General features: G+C 40.0%; 1 protein-coding gene across 1 annotated transcript; it reads left to right on the forward strand.

The window, feature by feature from the left end:
- Positions 1-4,433: 4,433 nt before the first annotated feature.
- On the forward strand, positions 4,434-21,782 carry LOC139724563 (regulator of chromosome condensation-like; the record flags this gene model as incomplete). The annotated part of the gene is made up of 8 exons (XM_071635696.1): positions 4,434-4,464; positions 5,326-5,519; positions 6,550-6,729; positions 8,665-8,881; positions 11,759-11,914; positions 12,736-12,849; positions 19,988-20,146; positions 21,613-21,782. Coding segments are annotated over 8 exons (1,221 nt in total), but the record flags the coding sequence as incomplete, so codon positions are not given.
- Positions 21,783-22,966: the final 1,184 nt, after the last annotated feature.

Raw genomic sequence — 22,966 nt, forward strand, 5'->3', positions numbered from 1 at the left:
TTCAGGTCTTCAATTACCCCAGACCCTTCCCCTGACCCTAACCCTCATCCTAAATCCTGAACTTAATCCTAATCCTAACCTAAACCCTAACCCTAAACCTAACCCTAACCCTAATCTTTGCTTTAACCTTATCACTAACCATTATCTAGCCGGGGGTGGGGTGATAGCTTCGAGGGTAATTGCCCTGATACGGTTTGCGGACGGTGCCTCCGAAGCGTTCTCTAAAGATGTAAGCAGGGAGGTGATCACTTCCCTGATGTAAGCAAAGAGATTATCTCTTTGGATGTAAGCTTGTGCTTTGAGCGCATGCGCACTACCTACCAAAAAAGTCGAGAACTTATCGAGAACACTGCTGAAAACTTCGAGAAGTTTGAGCGCCGGTGTGAACGGAAGAGTAAACTTCGAGAAGTGTTGCCAGAGTGATCGCGGCTTAGTTTTGAAAGAATAGCAGAAAGAGAGAATAAAAAAAAAAAAAAAATACAAGACAGTATTGGTTAGCAGGTCTTAATAATAGAGGGCGCTAATCTCGCAGTAGTGCAACAGACTCTGCATGTCATTTTCTGTAATATCATAATTCATATAAATTTGTACATTTGCAGCTGGAGTTACTCCCAATACACTCATTCATATGCTGTTCAACAATAATCGAAACTTATTTGTAAATGATTTGCCTTACAAAAAAAGAGAGACAAATCTCCTCTTGTAAAAATCACCCTCGTTGAGTCATTTGCAACCAGATGATATACAATGTGATAACATGTATCATAATACGAAGCTCACAATATGCAGTATATTTGCCAAGCATGAAGACTGCTTGTGAAAAAAGTGATTATGCAGCGGTAAAAGTCAGCAACCGTGTGATGAAGCTGTTATGGTCCGATTAAAGCATGACTTAGAGTTTGGCTTGTCTGATTTTTACTCTTTCTGCAACTTAGTATGATAATAACCCACGCAGTGAGAGATATTTGACATAAAGATCACTACGATGCTTTTAACTATTTTTTTTTTGTCGAGACTTTGTAATGCTTGTATATGAGATAGTAGTCATAAAGATCGATTCTGAAATAGAAACAATGGCCTAAGAGTTAACATAATGTCTTTCAAACCCGGAAAAAAAGAGACTCATGCTGGATGAAAGGGGGAAATACAACCAAACTCATTAATCTAATAACTAGCACTATAGATATAACTATGTCAAAATTACAAATATGTGGTGAAAATTGAACATTCTAAACTTTATCATTAGTGATTCCTCTTTTTCTGCGTGGCATTCACATCGGTAATAATAACAAGAACGATATATTTTGCATATAATAAGTTTTTGGCATCAGTTGAAAGTGATCCACTTCTTATAAGTTCCGGCTTTCAATAGATCACTCTTTTCCATCGCTTTATTTAGCATTTTGACACCATTACAAATTGTGAATTGTTTTCTAATTTAATACTAATTTGTATACAAGTTTGCATCATACTCATTATACTTCTTTAGAGTTTTCAAAATGAATTTGCCGAATGTAGGCCCTATAGTCTGTGTATTACTTTTCTTTTGATGAAAATGAATTACCGAATTGGATTGAAAAAAAAAATGGCTGAATTGAAATGCATTTTCTATGATGTATAAAATAAAAGGACCTCTTTCCAGTTGTTAAATCTTAGCCACTGTGCAAAACCTTTGTAACGTGTGCATTTTATTTTGGATTAAAATTATGGTCAATATCTGAACAGTGATTTTCAGTCGTTCAGTTTTCTTTTTCCATCGCTGTGTATGTTTTTTTTTTTTTAATATTCGAGAGGTTGTTGAATGGCATATACTTATATGATTGCTCTTTGAATTTGCCCAGTGTGAAGATTACAGCATTAAATCTTAAATTTATGGGTACAGTCTTAAAACATGCTTTGTAAGCTGCAGGCATTTCAAACATCATGAAGCATCAACAAAGTACATGTATCATTGTAATAGTAGGCTCAAGTCAGCTTTTCTGAACAGATAACAAGACTAGTTCTTCGCTTTTTATCAAAATTAACTTGACCTATATGGCGACCCATAGTGGATACTCAGGCCTGGCGATCCATACTTCCTACAAGGCGGCATACGCAAAATTTTGCACGTACTTTCAAGCGTAAACGTACTGTACGGTACGAAGTCCAGGCCAACATTCCGTACGGAAGTGCCGAATACTGCAGTAATTGACGTGATTTTTTAGTCGTATGCAGTGACGTGAGGGAAACAGCACCACAGAGTGAACTTTGCTGAATCTTTGCTTCTCGAGGGTATGTAAATTATTTGAAAAGCTTACGATGTGATGGTGAATTGGACTTTGAAGTGGGTCTTTGGATTTCGTGTACGGTTCCGTAGCTCTCGCACCGGTACTGCTGTGTACTTTTACAGTACACAGAAACTTGAGCAGTGGTAACACGTGTACCAGTTACAATGTGTATGTGTGAATGCATTTGCCATCCAGGCTGCAAGGAGCAGTGCAGCATGCATGCAATGCAATGCAGTGCGAGCAGTGGTGCGACGCGACGCGACGCGAAAGAATGCTCCATCTAGCTCTATTGACATTATTGTGGTTTATCTTGGGGCTGATCGGTTGCAAAGTTGTAAGCATTTGATGCATAGTTCCTGCCTAAGTTGTCTTACCCTTACAAAGGTAAATTTTTGCGATGTCATTGCCAATGGAGCCTTTTTTTCATTTCAGATAGGGTCAGATCTAGGGACTGTCTAGATTGAGAATGAGATGTCTTCTTATTGATTGTTATGAGTTCCAGGCAGAGCAAAGGAATTCTCTCTAACGTTAGTCTAACACTACGTAACAGTAGACTAAGTTTACACTTTGTGTAACTCTCTGCAGGAGTGTAGTGTGTGTAAACAATAGTGTAGAGACTGTGGACCTGAGCTGAGTACTTCAGAGCTACCAAGTCTCACGCATTCTGCTGAGACTTGCGCATTTAGGGTCCGTCTCACATCTCACGCATGGCACCCATTTTTCTCACGCATCGAGACGATAGCTCAAAGGATTGAAATGATAGTTGCAATTGAAGGTATATTTCCCTTTTGTCTTTCAAAATGAATAAAAAATAGTCACTTAAGTATGCACCAGATAACACCATTAAGAGCTAAAAATTGAAAAAGCTCCCTACCGTGGCGTGGCAGGGGGGACAACGTGACTCCCTCCCACACACACCCTCCCCCCACTCGGTTGCTTCGCTCCCTCGCTTGCACCTAACATTAGATGCCCAGTCATTAAAATCTCACTCGTAAAAATTTTTTGAACTTGGCATCTCTGGTACTTGAAAAGTACTATACCCTAGTAGTAGTAGAGCTACCCGAGGCCCAACTGACTACTACTAGTGCTACTGTGTACTGGTAGTGGTAGACACTGCAGTATAGGCGATAGGTCATACATGTAGGTACACATCTATAGGGTAAAATTTAAACCAGCACTTGGTCCCAGTTATGGCAGTGTCAGTAGATCTATTCTGCTATTCGGTCATTAACTTAAAGCTTTTCTGCAATATTCTTTTAAATAAAATAATACAAAGTCATAATATAACAATTATTAATGTTTGTGAAATATATCAAATTTCTTTTATCTAAATTTTTATTTTGTTAAATACATACCAATTTCACAAAATCCCAAAATATATCACCTCGATAATCCCCCAGAATACAGTCAACACGATCAGAATTTGACATGTTCATTGTCAATGCGCTTTCAAGGCAGCTGAAAAATGCGCAGCGCCATACTGTGTTGGTGCGAAATTGCATCGGGGACGTTGCGGCGCCCGTTGATGACCGAATTCTGGCAAGTCAGTACTTGCATTCGACCCCTGTACATTTAGTTACTGCATCAGCACGCACAGAGATTTTTTTTTTTCTTTTGCGTTTTGTGGATACCGTCACACTCGGAGCTTGCGATAGGCGAAAAATCTCGCAAGAGAATGGCATATTTCTCGATTTTTAGGGCTTTTTCGGCGACCCTGACTCTTCTTAGAACTGGGCTTAATTCGCGCTCACTTTGGTAAAGTTGCACAGACTGCATTTTTGACAGCAAGATTTGGGATTTTGGATGGATTTTTAGAGGGGACTAAGGGACTCTCCTGTTGTGAACGACTGTGCCAGTGTATGAAGTGAATTCTGGTAAGCCTACCTTATGCTGACTTGTTTCTTCTTGTGAGGTACAGTCTACCTTCTGGTGTGTTAAAGACTATTATGTACTGTTATGTACTCTTTGGGCCAAAGCAAAGGTGAAAACCAGTGTACATGTAACTCTGTCTCTGTGTGTGATTTGAATTTGATGTCCTCATTTCTGTTACAGATACACGAGTCGAGTGAATAACAGCTTCGGATCAAACGCCTCTCGCTTGGTCTTCAAAAAATGCCTCCAAAGAGAAAGACGCAGTCTACCCCCAAACCTACAACAGAGAATCATGTAGATGAAGTGCCTGCCAAAAAAGTCAAAAGTAAGCAGAGCAACATCATTTGAAACTGCCACTTCCCACCTTGCCCTCTCCATGTACAACTTCTACAAATTTACTTTGATAAATTGAACATGATCAGGTGATCTGAGTTTTCCACTGAAATTGAACATAAAAGAATAAAAAGCTAGGTACACTGTAGGCCTACAGGAGCACAATTGTATACATGTACACACCAAGACGTCTTCTCTTAGTAGATGATCTAACCAAGTTATTTTGAGTAGGGTGTACACTTGTATGTTCACAAAATATTGGTACACTACAATGTATGTATTATGCAAATCGAATTTGGTGATGATGTTATTGCCTCACATTGTTTCCACTGACCTGAATACAAATTTTTGCACAATTTTGAGATGAAATCAAGATTTTACCCTCAATCAAATTATTGCAGAGTTGTAGTACGCTCAACAACTTTGCGAGAAAAACATCTTACGCTGTAAAGGCATAATTTACCATTTGCAGATGAAACAAAAACCCAGCATTAGTGCTCTGAAATAGTTCTAAAATGTGAGTTAGGGATAGAAACTTTTTGAATCGGTAAAATCGATGTGAAGTATTGTTAAATATACAAAATGTGAACAATAGTTACAATAAAAATGTTTCCAGACTAAACCGTCCACAGTTACGGTTTATTGAGAAGAATACAGATACATTCTGTATCTCCTTATATTTTAGGCTGTATTGCAAAAATTTTATATGGTAGGATGTTTTATGATACAACTGACATACATATACATGTACAAAATGTACATGTATGGATCAAAAGTGATATCTCGAACATTTTTAAAATCACTGCTTATAAAGGTAAACAGGACCTTTAACTTTCTTTTGTCTAACCCTCAGTCTCTCATTGGTCCCACCGGTCAAAGCCCGGCACCGTTCTGACCTTTGGTCAGGGCGATGTGGGTCAGCTTGGTCTGGGAGAGGACATTATGGAGAGGAAGAAGCCAGCACTGCCCAGCATCGGTGACTCCAAGCACATGGTGGACGTTGTGGCTGGTGGTATGCACACCGTCACCATCTCAGAGGATGGGATGGTAAGGGAAGCTGACGCAAACCATAACTAATTTTGTACTGCCTGGGTGTTAAAAGCCCTCTTGCCCACTTGATCGGAGCAACAAAAATGCTCTGTTGGGGCAATTGATATAAGATGGCACTTCCCCAAAGTGCTCTTTTGGGCAAGTGGGGAAATATCTTTTGTGTTACTCTTGCGTTTCTTAAAAAGAGAAAACATGAGAATGAGAATTACACCATGCAGTATGCAGCTTGGAAGCTGACATACATGTACAGTTGAACCTCTCTTATCCGGCCTCCCTTTATCCGTATCTCTCTATTATACGGACGCAATCTCGCCGTGATTTTTTAAAAATAATAATTACGGGAGGAAAGGGGGATTCCCAACTCCTTTAGAACTCCTACACAAACACACATGAATTACATATACTTGATACATTTCTTAATAATTATTTAGGTAAATCATCTCAAGAATTTATAAAAGAAAATGATTTCATTCTTGCAAACACAAACCTCTATTTTGGGGTCTGTTACTGAGTGTAACAATGAAAAGGTTGCAGTATACACATTACTACATGTGGTACTACAATGGGCTACATCAGTACATGTGTATGTATATGTACATGTATAAAGCATTGAGTCTCCCGTATCCGGCCAAATCCCTTATCCGGATGAGCCCCGGTCCCGACTTGTCCGGATACGAGAGGTTCAACTGTATTTTCATATTTTGAGTCAAGCTACTTTATTCATCTGTGGTGGAACACAATGTCCAAGTCTTTGTTTGAATGAAACATACTTTATTATTTTTTGTTCCTGAAGGAAACTGAAGTGTATGTTGTTCAACAATACACATAGTTTCTTTTCTCTTTAATAACCTCCACACAAGTAGAATCATGCTTGGATATATTTTCTTCATTTGTAATATTCGAATTGAATGCATTTTAAATTTGCATTAAAGTTTACATAACAGATTGGATTTTTTAAAATCATCTCCATGTTGATTTAGAAAAGGTCTTCAAAAATATGTGCCTTGTTTGCCCATCCTATTCCTAGGTCTACACATTTGGCTGCAATGACGAAGGAGCCCTGGGTCGCGACACGAGCGAGGAGGGGTCAGAGTTCACAGCGGGGTTAGTCTCACTGGACGCGAAGATCGTGCAGGTGTCAGCGGGAGACTCGCACACAGCAGCCCTGACTGAGGAGGGCAAGGTCTACGCCTGGGGAACATTTCGGGTGAGCTCTGCTCCTTTGCTGGCAGATGATATTACCATCGCATCATCACGCCTTCATTTCAGTTTGTTATTGTGAAAGATGTCTTTGTTATCAGTCACAATAGCCTGATGCAAACAATGCTAAAAGAATAGAAGAAAAATATGCATAACTAAAGAATTTCGTAACTTATTCATCGTCGGGTTTCAACAAAAATTTACTGTTCTGTTGTGTTAAAGTTTGTAGCAGTAGTTTTGGGAGACTGTGAATTGTAAAGGTTGGGGTGACTCGGATATATTCAGCAATCCCTCCAACAAATTGTCTACAGCTTTACACGCAGCACTTGAAGAATCTCAACTGATACAATTGTAGGCATACATTTCGCTGCACATACTAGCTGAAGAGCAATTTCGTTCTAGCAGGCCTGCACGAGATGAATTCTTCAAATGTATCCCGGTGGGCAGCAGATGAAGATTGGTTCAATCAGGCCAGCATAGTTTCTCCATGCTAACGGGTCTGTAACGCTATTCACTAAGTCAATAAGATTGTATAGTGTTGGCTGAGACACTGCTTCAGATTTCAAAAAATTATTTTTTGAGATAATGAGAAACCTGTTATGAAATGTGAAAGAGGATGTAATTCCAAGAGAAATTCAATGTTTATTTGATGAATATTGGTTTTGAAATGGCTGAGATATCCAAAGTAGAGCAATCCTAATAAAAGATGGGACCCACCTGTTATCATGATCGCTTTGTTGTCCCCGCCGAACGAGTTCGAGCAGGGGACTATGAAACGGGCTCCGTACGCGTGTGTGTCCGTGTGTCCGTCCCTCTGTCTGTCTGTCTGTCTGTGCGTCCGTGTGTGATCAAAATCTTCAATTTGCTACTTCTCTGTCATTTATGAGCCAATTTTGATTCTGTTTGCTTTATATGATAGCACTACATGGGAGCTTTGAAACTTCTACACAGAATTTCAGTTGTGACCTTTGACCTTGACCTTTGACCTATATTGTACATTTTGCTACAAAATGCTACTCCTTCGCCATTTCTTACCCGATTTCGATTCGGTTTGCTTTATGTGATGGCACTAGTTGAGGGCTTCAAAACTTGTACACAGAATTTTGACCTTTGACTTCTTTGACCTTTGACCTTGATTTTTTTACCTATTGTACATTTTGCTACAAAATGCTACTCCTTCGCCATTTCTAACCCGATTTTGATTCTGTTTGCTTTATGTGATGGCACTAGGTGAGGGCTTCAAAACTTCTACACAGAATTTTGACCTTTGACTTCTTTGACCTTTGACCTTGATTTTTGACCTGTATTGTACATTTTGCTACAAAATGGTACAAAATGCTACTCCTTCGCCATTTCTAACCCGATTTCGAATCCGTTTGCTTTATGTGATGGCACTAGGTGAGGGCTTCAAAACTTCTACAGAATTTTGACCTTTGACTTCTTTGACCTTTGACCTTGATTTTTGACCTATATTGTACAATGGCTACAAAATGCTAGTACTCCTTCGTCATTTCTAACCCGATTTTGATTCCGTTTGCTTATATGATGGCACTAGGTGAGGACTTCAAAACTTTTACACAGAATTTTGACCTTTGACTTCTTTGACCTTTGACCTTGATTTTTGACCTGTATTATACATTTTGCTACAAAATGCTACATGTACTTCTGGCGGGGACATATATTACGCACCGCGTAATTTCTACTTTTCCTTGTTCTTCTTTGTATTTGAATGTCTCAGCCAAAACCAATTTTCATCAAATAGACTTTGAATTCCTCTTAGATTGGTATGCTCTGTACTATTTCATAAGGGGTTTCTTGGTATCTCGCAAAAAAGATTAAAGCCCAATCCTCATCGCCACCAATACTATACCATCCCTTTAAGCTGTGAGATCTTGTCAATTCTATGTGTACATCCATTTTGTTGATGAACCGTCTTTCACAGGATGGCAATGGTCCTATAGGCCTCACAGTGGAGGGACTGAAGAAGACGCCGTACCTCGTGCCGCTTGAGGAGACCGTTGTCCAGATAGCGTCCGGCAATGACCACCTGTGCATGCTGACCGGTAAAGGGGAAATCTACACCATGGGTTGCGGGGAGCAGGGCCAGCTAGGGAGGATAGCCGAGTGCTTCTCGATACGAGGAGGCAGGAAAGGAGTCGGTGAGTCCGGAGGCATTTCAGTTCCTGGGGTCAGAATTCTCACTCCGTATTACTGCTTGAGTGGAAAGGCATTGGATGCAAATCATCAAAATAAGCCCATTGAACATCATGGTAGCGTAATGAAAGAAAACATAGATTGTCCCAGTTTGCTGATGGATCTGTATTATGATATTTAAATGTACAAAAAAAAAACCCTGAAACATTTTTTTTTTTCTTCAGATTATCAAATTAAGCTGAAATTAAAGCTATCGTATAGTTCTGGTTGAGACCTAATTTCAGGTTTCTAACAATTTTTGGTGAGATAATGAGAAACCTCTTATGAAATATGACAGAGCATGTAATTCCATGAGGAATTCAACGTTTATTTGATAAAAATTGGTTTTGAAATGGCTGAGATATCCAAAACAGTGCGATTCTAATGAAGTGTGGGACCCACAGTTTTTTACGATCGCTTTGTTTAACTTTGTTTTTGGATGTTTCAGTCATTTCAAACCTCATTTTCATCAAATAAACTTTGAATTCCTCTTAGAATGGTATGCTCTGTACTATTTCATGAGTGTTTTCTTGGTGTCTCGCAAAAAGTTAAAAGCCAAATTCTCCTCTCCACCAATACTGTACCATCCCTTTAAGCATATTGCTCTATTTTTGCCACATTCTATCCATTACCAATACCAACTCTCAAAGCAGCAGCATCATCCTTTCAAAAGTTGTTACAGTTGAAAGTGAAGAGTGTGTAAAGGATTTTTAAGAAATGAAAAGGGGCCTCTTGAAGACATACCTTATCACACTATTCTACTAAAAGGTGTTCTAGAAAAACTGTTGTAAAACATTTTTAGTCAGGCACAGATGATGAAATTTTAACATTTTGGTGCAAATAACAAGTGTAGCAATCATTCTCAACACACATTCTTTTTCATAAGCCTGCTTTTTTTTTTTGCACACCATCAATGACAGCTCAGACTGTTATACTGATATCACTGTTTTTAACATGGCATATTCATCTTAATATCACTTTGATGTCTGATAAATAAAGTGAAGAATATCAGAGATGGAATTTCGCTACCAAGATGGACTCTTTCAGCCCAAATTTCCTCTTTTGTGCACTCCTTATAATGGTATTGTAAAACGTCAAGGGCTAGAATGAAGAGAACAAGATTGGAAGACAGAAAAAGATAAAGTCAATTTAATTTATTTGCACCAATTTGGAAAATACGTGAAAGTTTGCAAGAACATTGCCTAGGCCTTTTTTTTTTCTGTATGAGGAAACTTTGAATCTAGTGACATTTCCCAATGATTATTCTCGTATAGATTCTTATGTTTCATCTGCTTGCTGTTTGAAGCTGTGCTATTGATTTATAATCTCTCTTTCTTCATTTTTTTTTTCCTGCACAAAGTATTGTAAAACCATAAACTTTTGCGTACCCAAAATTTTCGCAAGAAGCCAAAATTTGCAAAGTTAAAATGCGCATGAAAGTTCTAGTCTACACTATATGCCTTAAATGCCAGTGGCAATTTGCGGAAATTTCACGTTGCGAAAAAGGCTGTGCGTTCCTATTCACGAAAATTTAATTTCTGGTTTGACAGTCCAATCCAAATGGGCTTTTAATGCATTATTGTGAAATGGTATGAGAATGTAATCGCACCTTATGCAAAACACACTTGAGAGTTCTCTCCTGGTTGAAATATGACTTGCAAAGATGACCACCACATGATGTCTGTTTAATTGTCCCCGCCGAACGAGTTCGAGCAGGGGACTATGAAACGGGCTCCGTACGTGTGTGTGTCCGTGTGTCCATCCGTCCGTCCGTCCGTCCGTGTGTCCGTCCGTCCGTGTGTCCGTGTGTCCGTGTGTGCGTCCGTGTGTGATCAAAATCTTCAATTTGCTACTTCTCTGTCATTTATGAGCCAATTTTGATTCTGTTTGCTTTATATGATAGCACTACATGGGAGCTTTGAAACTTCTACACAGAATTTCAGTCGTGACCTTTGACCTTGACCTTTGACCTATATTGTACATTTTGCTACAAAATGCTACTCCTTCGCCATTTCTAACCCGATTTAGATTCCGTTTGCTTTGTATGATGGCACTAGGTGAGGGCTTCAAAACTTCTACACAGAATTTTGACCTTTGACTTCTTTGACCTTTGACCTTGATTTTTGACCTATGTGTGTACATTTTGCTACAAAATGCTACTCCTTCGCCATTTCTAACCCGATTTCGATTCCGTTTGCTTTATGTGATGGCACTAGGTGAGGGCTTCAAAACTTCTACACCGAATTTTGACCTTTGCCTTCTTTGACCTTTGACCTTGATTTTTGACCTATATTGTACATTTTGCTACAAAATGCTACTCCCTCGCCATTTCTAACCCGATTTCGATTCCGTTTGCTTTATGTGATGGCACTAGGTGACGGCTTCAAAACTTCTACACAGAATTTTGACCTTTGCCTTCTTTGACCTTTGACCTTGATTTTTGACCTACAATGTATATTGTACATTTTGCTACAAAATGCTACTCCTTCGCCATTTCTAACCCGATTTCGATTCCGTTTGCTTTATGTGATTGCACTAGGTGAGGGCTTCAAAACTTCTACACAGAATTTTGACCTTTGCCTTCTTTAACCTTTGACCTTGATTTTTGACCTGTATTGTACATTGGCTACAAAATGCTACTCCTTCCGTTTGCTTTATGTGATGGCACTAGGTGAGGGCTTCAAAACTTTTACACAGAATTTTGACCTTTGACTTCTTTGACCTTTGACCTTGATTTTTTACCTATATTGCACATTTTGCTACAAAATGCTACTTCCGGCGGGGACATATATTACGCACCGCGTAATTTCTACTTTTCCTTGTTCCCCTTTGTTACTGTACAGGTATTCTTCTAGATCCTTCTGTTGTCTACTGCAAGAGGGTGAGGGGTAAAGGAAAAGTCCTCTTCGACGGAATCTGGTGTTCCAACTACTGCACTTTTGCCAGGGTGCAGGGAGGGGGATACTACGGCTGGGGACTTAACAACTATCACCATCTAGGTATGTTTGGGACTGTTTAAAAGGGAGGTGTCCCCAAATATATGTGTGGATTGAATGAATGCAGTAATGTTAGTAGAACACATCAGTGAAAGTTTGAGGAAAATTGGACAACCCGATCAAAAGTTATGATTTTTTTTTTTAAGGTTTGGTGTCGCCATCACTGGATGAGACTAAACAACAAGTGTTGTTGTGTTACTAATATGGCTACATTTACTGTATTTATGCACATGTATATTTGGGGAAACTTTCCCTTTTAAAGAAATAATAACCTCTGACAGCTATGGTACAGTATCATAATCTCTGTTGGGTATTGAGTTAGTGGTTGTGGAAGGGTTAAATCTTTTGTTGACCAACCTTGACCACATCATGGATACCCAGTTTGAGTTATTTACTCAGAAAAACACAATATGACATCACTGATATTGAACAGGAGAGGGCATCACTTTTTATGTGGCATGCATTTCATATGTATAACATACCGAACATGGTCGTGATTCGCGTAAAGGGCCTATGTATATCTTACTCAGACAACATAAAAGCAGAGAAAGTTTAAATTTTGTGATTTTCCATGACTGTAGAAGTAACTAAACTTAGGATGGCAGTCAGTTCTCTTTTAGAATGTTCTATACACTTCAAATTTTATTACCTGATAATTTTCTTGTTTCAAAATTCCTCAAGTCTTTTAAAATCCAGGGTTTTATTGATGGACATTATAAGCTTCTTTACCAAATATCTACATTTTCAAGGGACAGAGTGTTGTGCCTCTACTGGTGGGGAAGGCATGGTAACACTTGCTCAATATTGAAACATTTTGTCTGCAGGTTTGGAGGATGTCAAGTCCTGGTTCACCCCCCAGCCCATCTTGTCTTTCAGCGATGTCCAAGTCGAGTCCGTTGCGGGAGGACAACATCACACGGTTCTTTTAGACAAGGAAGGTCAGTATGAAGGGGCAGAGAGAGAGGTACTGGTGTCCAGTGAGCTGGTATAATGACATGCATAGTTTTGTGTTTGTAGCTATACGATTGGCCATACTAACTTGCGTACAAAGCTTTCTGTACAAGACACTATTGACACAGACAGAGGATATGAAACATGGGAGGACACACAATTTTTTCTGTCTTTTTCCCCTTGTCTATAAGTATTTCACTCCTGACATTCAAGATTAACAATACTTTAGAATATGCTGACAATGTCACTTTGTGACCCAAGGCCAAATTCGAAAATAGCATTGATTTTTTCCTCTGTACTGTACTTTTGGGTACAGTAGAAAAGCTAAAGCCCCAGTCACATAGACACAGAGCTACCAAGTCTCACGCATTCTGCGTGAGACCCACACATTTGGGGTCCGTCTCACAATCTCACGCATGGCACCCATTTTTCTCACGCATTGGGACATATATAGCTCGAAGGATTATGTGATAGTTGCAATTGAAGGTATATTTCCCTTTTGTCTTTTAGAATAAGTAAAAAAATAGTCACTTAAGTATGCACCAGATCACACCATTAAGAGCTAAAGATTGAAATAGCTCCCTACCGTGGGAGGGGGGACACCCCCCACACCCTCTCTGCACTCGGTCGCTTCGCTCCCTTGCTTGCGCGCATGCGCACGCGCCGAGACGCCGAGTTGTGAAAATCTCGCTCATAAACATTTTTAAAACTTGGCATCTGATCCGGGGTGATCCAGGGTGATCCGAGATGTCTACAGAAATGCCAAGTTTTAAAATTGTTTATGAGTGAGATTTTCACAACTCGGCATCTCGGCGCGTGTGCATGCGCGCAAGCAAGGGAGCGAAGCGACCGATTGCAGAGAGGGTGTGGGGGGTGTCCCCCCTCCTATGGTAGGGAGCTATTTCAATCTTTAGCTCTTAATGGTGCGATCTGGTGCATACTTAAGTGACTATTTTTTTACTTATTTTAAAAGAAAAAAGGGAAATATACCTTCAATTGCAACTATCACATAATCCTTTGAGCTATATGTCCCGATGCGTTAGAAAAATGGGTGCCATGCGTGAGATCGTGAGACGGACCCCAAATGTGTGGGTCTCAAGCAGAATGCGTGAGACTTGGTAGCTCTGTGTCTATGTGACTGGGGCTTTAGCTTTTCCACTGTACCCAAAAGTACAGTACAGAGGAAAAAATCAATGCTATTTTCACAGTTGGCTTTGGATCACAACGTGACCTTGTCAGTGTATTCTGAAGTATTTGTTAATCTTGAATGTCAGGAGCAAAATACGTCATAGACAAGGGGAAAAAGACAGAAAAAATCTAATCCGGGGTGATCCGGGGAGAGATCCGTGTTGCCTCCTTGGACATCCGTGTATGTCCGTGTAGATCCAGGGACATCCAAGAGGCCAACACGACGGGAACTTTTGGAGGTCAAAAACATCCGGCGTCATCCTGGGATTGCTGTGTTGGCAGAGCAATCCGGGATGGTCTGTGTGGCCGCCGTGTAGCTGCCGTGTTGATCCGTGTAGCTGCCGTGTTGATCCGTGTAGATGCCGTGTTTGTCCGTGTAGATGCCGTGCTCTTCCGGCCTTATCCGTCTAGCTGTTGTGTTGATACCATGTGTACAGTCATATCAACGCTTGTCGACACTCCATCGAGGTCGAGACTAACGTGGATCACTGTGTAGAGCCTTGAGGATCGGTGTATATATGTGACTGGGGCCTTAGCACAGCTTTAATAGGGGTGTGTATAAAATATGAGTAACAGCATTGAAAATTTTCAGGTATTGTCTCCTGTCACTTGCTGGTAACGTTTTGAGAAGCTGTTGTAGGTTAGTGGATAAGGCCTGCTTTTTTTTTTTGCACACCATCAATGACAGCTCAGACTGTTATACTGATATCACTGTTTTTAACATGGCATATTCATCTTAATATCACTTTGATGTCTGATAAATAAAGTGAAGAATATCAGAGATGGAATTTCGCTACCAAGATGGACTCTTTCAGCCCAAATTTCCTCTTTTGTGCACTCCTTATAATGGTATTGTAAAACGTCAAGGGCTAGAATGAAGAGAACAAGATTGGAAGACAGAAAAAGATAAAGTCAATTTAATTTATTTGCACCAATTTGGAAAATACGTGAAAGTTTGCAAGAACATTGCCTAGGCCTTTTTTTTTTCTGTATGAGGAAACTTTGAATCTAGTGACATTTCCCAATGATTATTCTCGTATAGATTCTTATGTTTCATCTGCTTGCTGTTTGAAGCTGTGCTATTGATTTATAATCTCTCTTTCTTCATTTTTTTTTTCCTGCACAAAGTATTGTAAAACCATAAACTTTTGCGTACCCAAAATTTTCGCAAGAAGCCAAAATTTGCAAAGTTAAAATGCGCATGAAAGTTCTAGTCTACACTATATGCCTTAAATGCCAGTGGCAATTTGCGGAAATTTCACGTTGCGAAAAAGGCTGTGCGTTCCTATTCACGAAAATTTAATTTCTGGTTTGACAGTCCAATCCAAATGGGCTTTTAATGCATTATTGTGAAATGGTATGAGAATGTAATCGCACCTTATGCAAAACACACTTGAGAGTTCTCTCCTGGTTGAAATATGACTTGCAAAGATGACCACCACATGATGTCTGTTTAATTGTCCCCGCCGAACGAGTTCGAGCAGGGGACTATGAAACGGGCTCCGTACGTGTGTGTGTCCGTGTGTCCATCCGTCCGTCCGTCCGTCCGTGTGTCCGTCCGTCCGTGTGTCCGTGTGTCCGTGTGTGCGTCCGTGTGTGATCAAAATCTTCAATTTGCTACTTCTCTGTCATTTATGAGCCAATTTTGATTCTGTTTGCTTTATATGATAGCACTACATGGGAGCTTTGAAACTTCTACACAGAATTTCAGTCGTGACCTTTGACCTTGACCTTTGACCTATATTGTACATTTTGCTACAAAATGCTACTCCTTCGCCATTTCTAACCCGATTTAGATTCCGTTTGCTTTGTATGATGGCACTAGGTGAGGGCTTCAAAACTTCTACACAGAATTTTGACCTTTGACTTCTTTGACCTTTGACCTTGATTTTTGACCTATGTGTGTACATTTTGCTACAAAATGCTACTCCTTCGCCATTTCTAACCCGATTTCGATTCCGTTTGCTTTATGTGATGGCACTAGGTGAGGGCTTCAAAACTTCTACACCGAATTTTGACCTTTGCCTTCTTTGACCTTTGACCTTGATTTTTGACCTATATTGTACATTTTGCTACAAAATGCTACTCCCTCGCCATTTCTAACCCGATTTCGATTCCGTTTGCTTTATGTGATGGCACTAGGTGACGGCTTCAAAACTTCTACACAGAATTTTGACCTTTGCCTTCTTTGACCTTTGACCTTGATTTTTGACCTACAATGTATATTGTACATTTTGCTACAAAATGCTACTCCTTCGCCATTTCTAACCCGATTTCGATTCCGTTTGCTTTATGTGATTGCACTAGGTGAGGGCTTCAAAACTTCTACACAGAATTTTGACCTTTGCCTTCTTTAACCTTTGACCTTGATTTTTGACCTGTATTGTACATTGGCTACAAAATGCTACTCCTTCCGTTTGCTTTATGTGATGGCACTAGGTGAGGGCTTCAAAACTTTTACACAGAATTTTGACCTTTGACTTCTTTGACCTTTGACCTTGATTTTTTACCTATATTGCACATTTTGCTACAAAATGCTACTTCCGGCGGGGACATATATTACGCACCGCGTAATTTCTACTTTTCCTTGTTCCCCTTTGTTACTGTACAGGTATTCTTCTAGATCCTTCTGTTGTCTACTGCAAGAGGGTGAGGGGTAAAGGAAAAGTCCTCTTCGACGGAATCTGGTGTTCCAACTACTGCACTTTTGCCAGGGTGCAGGGAGGGGGATACTACGGCTGGGGACTTAACAACTATCACCATCTAGGTATGTTTGGGACTGTTTAAAAGGGAGGTGTCCCCAAATATATGTGTGGATTGAATGAATGCAGTAATGTTAGTAGAACACATCAGTGAAAGTTTGAGGAAAATTGGACAACCCGATCAAAAGTTATGATTTTTTTTTTTAAGGTTTGGTGTCGCCATCACTGGATGAGACTAAACAACAAGTGTTGTTGTGTTACTAATATGGCTACATTTACTGTATTTATGCACATGTATATTTGGGGAAACTTTCCCTTTTAAAGAAATAATAACCTCTGACAGCTATGGTACAGTATCATAATCTCTGTTGGGTATTGAGTTAGTGGTTGTGGAAGGGTTAAATCTTTTGTTGACCAACCTTGACCACATCATGGATACCCAGTTTGAGTTATTTACTCAGAAAAACACAATATGACATCACTGATATTGAACAGGAGAGGGCATCACTTTTTATGTGGCATGCATTTCATATGTATAACATACCGAACATGGTCGTGATTCGCGTAAAGGGCCTATGTATATCTTACTCAGACAACATAAAAGCAGAGAAAGTTTAAATTTTGTGATTTTCCATGACTGTAGAAGTAACTAAACTTAGGATGGCAGTCAGTTCTCTTTTAGAATGTTCTATACACTTCAAATTTTATTACCTGATAATTTTCTTGTTTCAAAATTCCTCAAGTCTTTTAAAATCCAGGGTTTTATTGATGGACATTATAAGCTTCTTTACCAAATATCTACATTTTCAAGGGACAGAGTGTTGTGCCTCTACTGGTGGGGAAGGCATGGTAACACTTGCTCAATATTGAAACATTTTGTCTGCAGGTTTGGAGGATGTCAAGTCCTGGTTCACCCCCCAGCCCATCTTGTCTTTCAGCGATGTCCAAGTCGAGTCCGTTGCGGGAGGACAACATCACACGGTTCTTTTAGACAAGGAAGGTCAGTATGAAGGGGCAGAGAGAGAGGTACTGGTGTCCAGTGAGCTGGTATAATGACATGCATAGTTTTGTGTTTGTAGCTATACGATTGGCCATACTAACTTGCGTACAAAGCTTTCTGTACAAGACACTATTGACACAGACAGAGGATATGAAACATGGGAGGACACACAATTTTTTCTGTCTTTTTCCCCTTGTCTATAAGTATTTCACTCCTGACATTCAAGATTAACAATACTTTAGAATATGCTGACAATGTCACTTTGTGACCCAAGGCCAAATTCGAAAATAGCATTGATTTTTTCCTCTGTACTGTACTTTTGGGTACAGTAGAAAAGCTAAAGCCCCAGTCACATAGACACAGAGCTACCAAGTCTCACGCATTCTGCGTGAGACCCACACATTTGGGGTCCGTCTCACAATCTCACGCATGGCACCCATTTTTCTCACGCATTGGGACATATATAGCTCGAAGGATTATGTGATAGTTGCAATTGAAGGTATATTTCCCTTTTGTCTTTTAGAATAAGTAAAAAAATAGTCACTTAAGTATGCACCAGATCACACCATTAAGAGCTAAAGATTGAAATAGCTCCCTACCGTGGGAGGGGGGACACCCCCCACACCCTCTCTGCACTCGGTCGCTTCGCTCCCTTGCTTGCGCGCATGCGCACGCGCCGAGACGCCGAGTTGTGAAAATCTCGCTCATAAACATTTTTAAAACTTGGCATCTGATCCGGGGTGATCCAGGGTGATCCGAGATGTCTACAGAAATGCCAAGTTTTAAAATTGTTTATGAGTGAGATTTTCACAACTCGGCATCTCGGCGCGTGTGCATGCGCGCAAGCAAGGGAGCGAAGCGACCGATTGCAGAGAGGGTGTGGGGGGTGTCCCCCCTCCTATGGTAGGGAGCTATTTCAATCTTTAGCTCTTAATGGTGCGATCTGGTGCATACTTAAGTGACTATTTTTTTACTTATTTTAAAAGAAAAAAGGGAAATATACCTTCAATTGCAACTATCACATAATCCTTTGAGCTATATGTCCCGATGCGTTAGAAAAATGGGTGCCATGCGTGAGATCGTGAGACGGACCCCAAATGTGTGGGTCTCAAGCAGAATGCGTGAGACTTGGTAGCTCTGTGTCTATGTGACTGGGGCTTTAGCTTTTCCACTGTACCCAAAAGTACAGTACAGAGGAAAAAATCAATGCTATTTTCACAGTTGGCTTTGGATCACAACGTGACCTTGTCAGTGTATTCTGAAGTATTTGTTAATCTTGAATGTCAGGAGCAAAATACGTCATAGACAAGGGGAAAAAGACAGAAAAAATCTAATCCGGGGTGATCCGGGGAGAGATCCGTGTTGCCTCCTTGGACATCCGTGTATGTCCGTGTAGATCCAGGGACATCCAAGAGGCCAACACGACGGGAACTTTTGGAGGTCAAAAACATCCGGCGTCATCCTGGGATTGCTGTGTTGGCAGAGCAATCCGGGATGGTCTGTGTGGCCGCCGTGTAGCTGCCGTGTTGATCCGTGTAGCTGCCGTGTTGATCCGTGTAGATGCCGTGTTTGTCCGTGTAGATGCCGTGCTCTTCCGGCCTTATCCGTCTAGCTGTTGTGTTGATACCATGTGTACAGTCATATCAACGCTTGTCGACACTCCATCGAGGTCGAGACTAACGTGGATCACTGTGTAGAGCCTTGAGGATCGGTGTATATATGTGACTGGGGCCTTAGCACAGCTTTAATAGGGGTGTGTATAAAATATGAGTAACAGCATTGAAAATTTTCAGGTATTGTCTCCTGTCACTTGCTGGTAACGTTTTGAGAAGCTGTTGTAGGTTAGTGGATAAGACCACAGACTATAAGTCCCTTTTTTAAGTCCCAAGGCAGCAGTAGTTGTGCCCCTCGGCAAGACAATTTTTTTCTTACTGCATGATCTTTTTAAGTGGACTTAGTTACTCATGTGCATTTATTGCTTGCATACCTTCAACAGAAAGCAAATTTCATAGTTTAACTTATTGAAGTTTTGTGCATTTTTGTCAAACACTCCCATGAAAAGTAAACTACTCCTTTTATGTTCAGCAACACATATTGCTCACAAAAGTTTGATATCTTTCAGGACAAAAAAAAAAGTTTGAAGTGTTACTTGCAGTTTCTAACACATCTTTTGGTCTCCTGATAGTAGTTTGATTTCATCCACATTTTGCTTGTCCTCTACTTATCTCTCAACAGGTCACATGCATGCCCTAGGAAACACCAACTATGGGCGCCTTGGTCTAGGGAAGGAGTGCGAAGAGTCACATAAACCTGCACTCATGTCTGCAGTAAAGCTGGAGAAGTTTGTCGACATTGGGTGTGGAGCAAGTGTCACCTTAGCCTGCACAGATACGGGTATGTGGGACTATTCATTTTTTTGTTTTGTTTTTTTTTTGGGGGGGGGGGGAGGAGGGGAGAGGGGGCTGGCCATGATGAAAGTGTGTAGGACCATATTTGGTCTTGATGAATGTCTTTTCATACATACCAACTACTGCCGCCTTATATTTCATGGAAATGTTTAGCTTAATCTTCAATCTATTTCAGATGAATTGATCAAGTCAGGGTGTAAAAAAACCAGATCTTCTTCAGACATTTTTTACATCCTTGCTCTTCCCGCTTTGTTGTGGTTGTTTGTTTTTTTGTTTTTTTAATGGGGGGAGGGTGTTAAGGGATTGTTATGCTCAACTACTATGTAGAAAGAATTGTTGTTGTTTTTTTGTTTTAATTTGTTTATATTTTTAATTTGTTGATGCAAATTATCCCTGATGTGAATGATGATTTGTAATACATCAGTCCCAGTGTGCTTTAAGTGAAGATACTGTAGCTTCTTTCGATGCACTTTGGGGATAAAAACAGAAGCAATCGAGCAAAATAAAACAAAGAGATAGAACCTTAGCACATCATGAATATTGTAAACTTTGAATTTATCACACATTGATTAGTTTGAAGTGTGGTTATGAATGCTGTATGGCAGATCGGTGAATCACAGTTTGAAACGTGATGTGATTCTAGGTTTCCATCTGCACCACAACTTTGTCGTCATACCATCAGAGAGCACGTTGGTGCAGCAATATGTGACCGTGCACCTCAAAACGAACATGAAGTCGCACACACTGATTTTGCATGAGGACTGAAAATAAGTGAAATGGGTCAACCTAGCCGAACTTGACTTTTTCATATTTTCTGAAAGATCGGGTCTTCTTTTACATTATGCTGCAATTTGGTATCATAAAACAGGCAGGAAAGTGTGTTTTTTTAGCAGTTTATCTCGACCATTTTTGGTAGAATAGTGTGATTATGTGTGTCTTTAGAATCCCTTTTTCATTTCTGAAAAACCTTGTCCACACTCTTCACTTTCAACTCTAATAACTTTTGAAAGGATAGTGCTACTGCTTTGAAAGTTGGCATTAATTATGGACAGAATGTGTTACTGAGGCATGCTTAATTTCAGTTTAATCTGATAATCCCTTCATTGTTGTTACTCTGGTGGTTTGCTTCCTGTTTTTTGTCCCATTCATCGCACAGCCAGCACGGTTTGGTAAAGATTAAGCGCTTGAATAGGCACTGTACTTCAGAGCCTCTTTTCTCAGTTCACACTTTTCCTGAGTTTGTGCTTTCTTTCCAATATTTAGATAGGTTAGGAGAGTCCATTTGATTTGAGTTATACATCATTTTAAAGCTGTCAAGTCTGCTCTTTCAGAATATGGTCTTAACTAAAAATTCATGTCTGGCGACTTTTTGTTTGTTTTGAGGTGCAGGGTCACATATAGAGACAGAGACATCATCACTTAACATCATCCATCCCCAAATCCCCCTTTCAGGTGACGTGTACGCCTGCGGCATGGGCAGCAACTTGCAGCTAGGCAACGGCGACGAAGACGAGGACCTTCACGTGCCAACGAAGATCGCCAGCAAACAGCTGGAGACGAGGAAAGCCATCAAAGTTGACGCCGGGGGGCAGCACACCGTGCTCCTAGCGGTGGAGAAATGAGACCGGCCACACCCTAATCATTTTTTTTTCTTTTGTATGGATAGGAGGAAGTTTGATTGTGGTAGCCCTCATTTGCAAACTCCCCAACATCATCATCATCATCAACATCATTTATAATATCTCAATGGTCTTATCTGAAGGAGGATTTCTGCACTGGAAAATACACTTTTGCACATCATCAGATGAGAACCAGAAGGGCGCTATTGTGTTTTAAGATTTGAGCATGAATAATTTAAGAAAACTGTCAATATTCAGAAAATACAAAGTCTATGTAATCAAAAGTGAGTGAATTAATAAGCATCATTTCAAATATAGGATAGAATAGTGCTCTTGTGGTTTCAACTTGAAACAACTTACTGAAAATGAATTAACACTATACTGTAGTTGAGACAGTGCTCTACTACGTGATGCATGTACCAATAACTCAATACTCGCCAAAATTGTGATAACGCCTTTCTGATTCTTAGCTGATGATAATCCCAAGTGCTCTGAATTCTGTCCTAAAAAGCTATCATTTTTTTGCGAGGGAGTGATTTTAGCGAAATTCACGAATCACTGTTTGGCCGCGAATTTAAAAAAAATGCGAAAATGTTGCAAACAGACAGGCATTGGTGCACTTATGAGATTCTCGGTGTCAAACTTGCGAAAACAACATCTTGCGAAAATGTCTGTGAACTCATTCGCAAAAAAAAAAAATATCTGGACGCGAAAATAGCAGCTTTTACAGTACATTGTGACGAAGCAGCAACAAGTAAAGCTGTACTTGATGCCTTTTTGCTCTCATTGTATTTCAGAGCTAATAGTGGTTTCCACCTGCATGGAAGTGTGTTGTAGATTTTTTTGCAATACAGTGGTAGTAGGTATGAGCCCAAATATTGCAGTGTGTGTATGTTGAGAGTTCCAAAAATATTATATATTTCTGGTGAAGACTAAGACGCCGTCCACTTATTTGTTTTTGTTCACCGTTTTTTTTGTTGTTGTTGTGTGTGTGTGCAAATGAGGGCTACCATTTCTAGATATAATTGTCAGTTTTTAAAGAAGTGTACAGTATATTGATATCTCTGTGTTTTGATTCTTCCATAATGGAAAAAAAAGAAGGTATGTACCAGTTCTGGGGGTCATAAACAGGAATGGTTAAAACATGACTGGCAAGAAATTTAGAGATGGACATGCAGCTGTTTGGT

This window comes from Diadema antillarum, unplaced genomic scaffold, assembly GCF_040938485.1.
Source record: "Diadema antillarum isolate AM-2024a unplaced genomic scaffold, OU_Dant_1.0 scf00000221, whole genome shotgun sequence".
In the NCBI taxonomy this organism is placed as follows: domain Eukaryota; kingdom Metazoa; phylum Echinodermata; class Echinoidea; order Diadematoida; family Diadematidae; genus Diadema; species Diadema antillarum.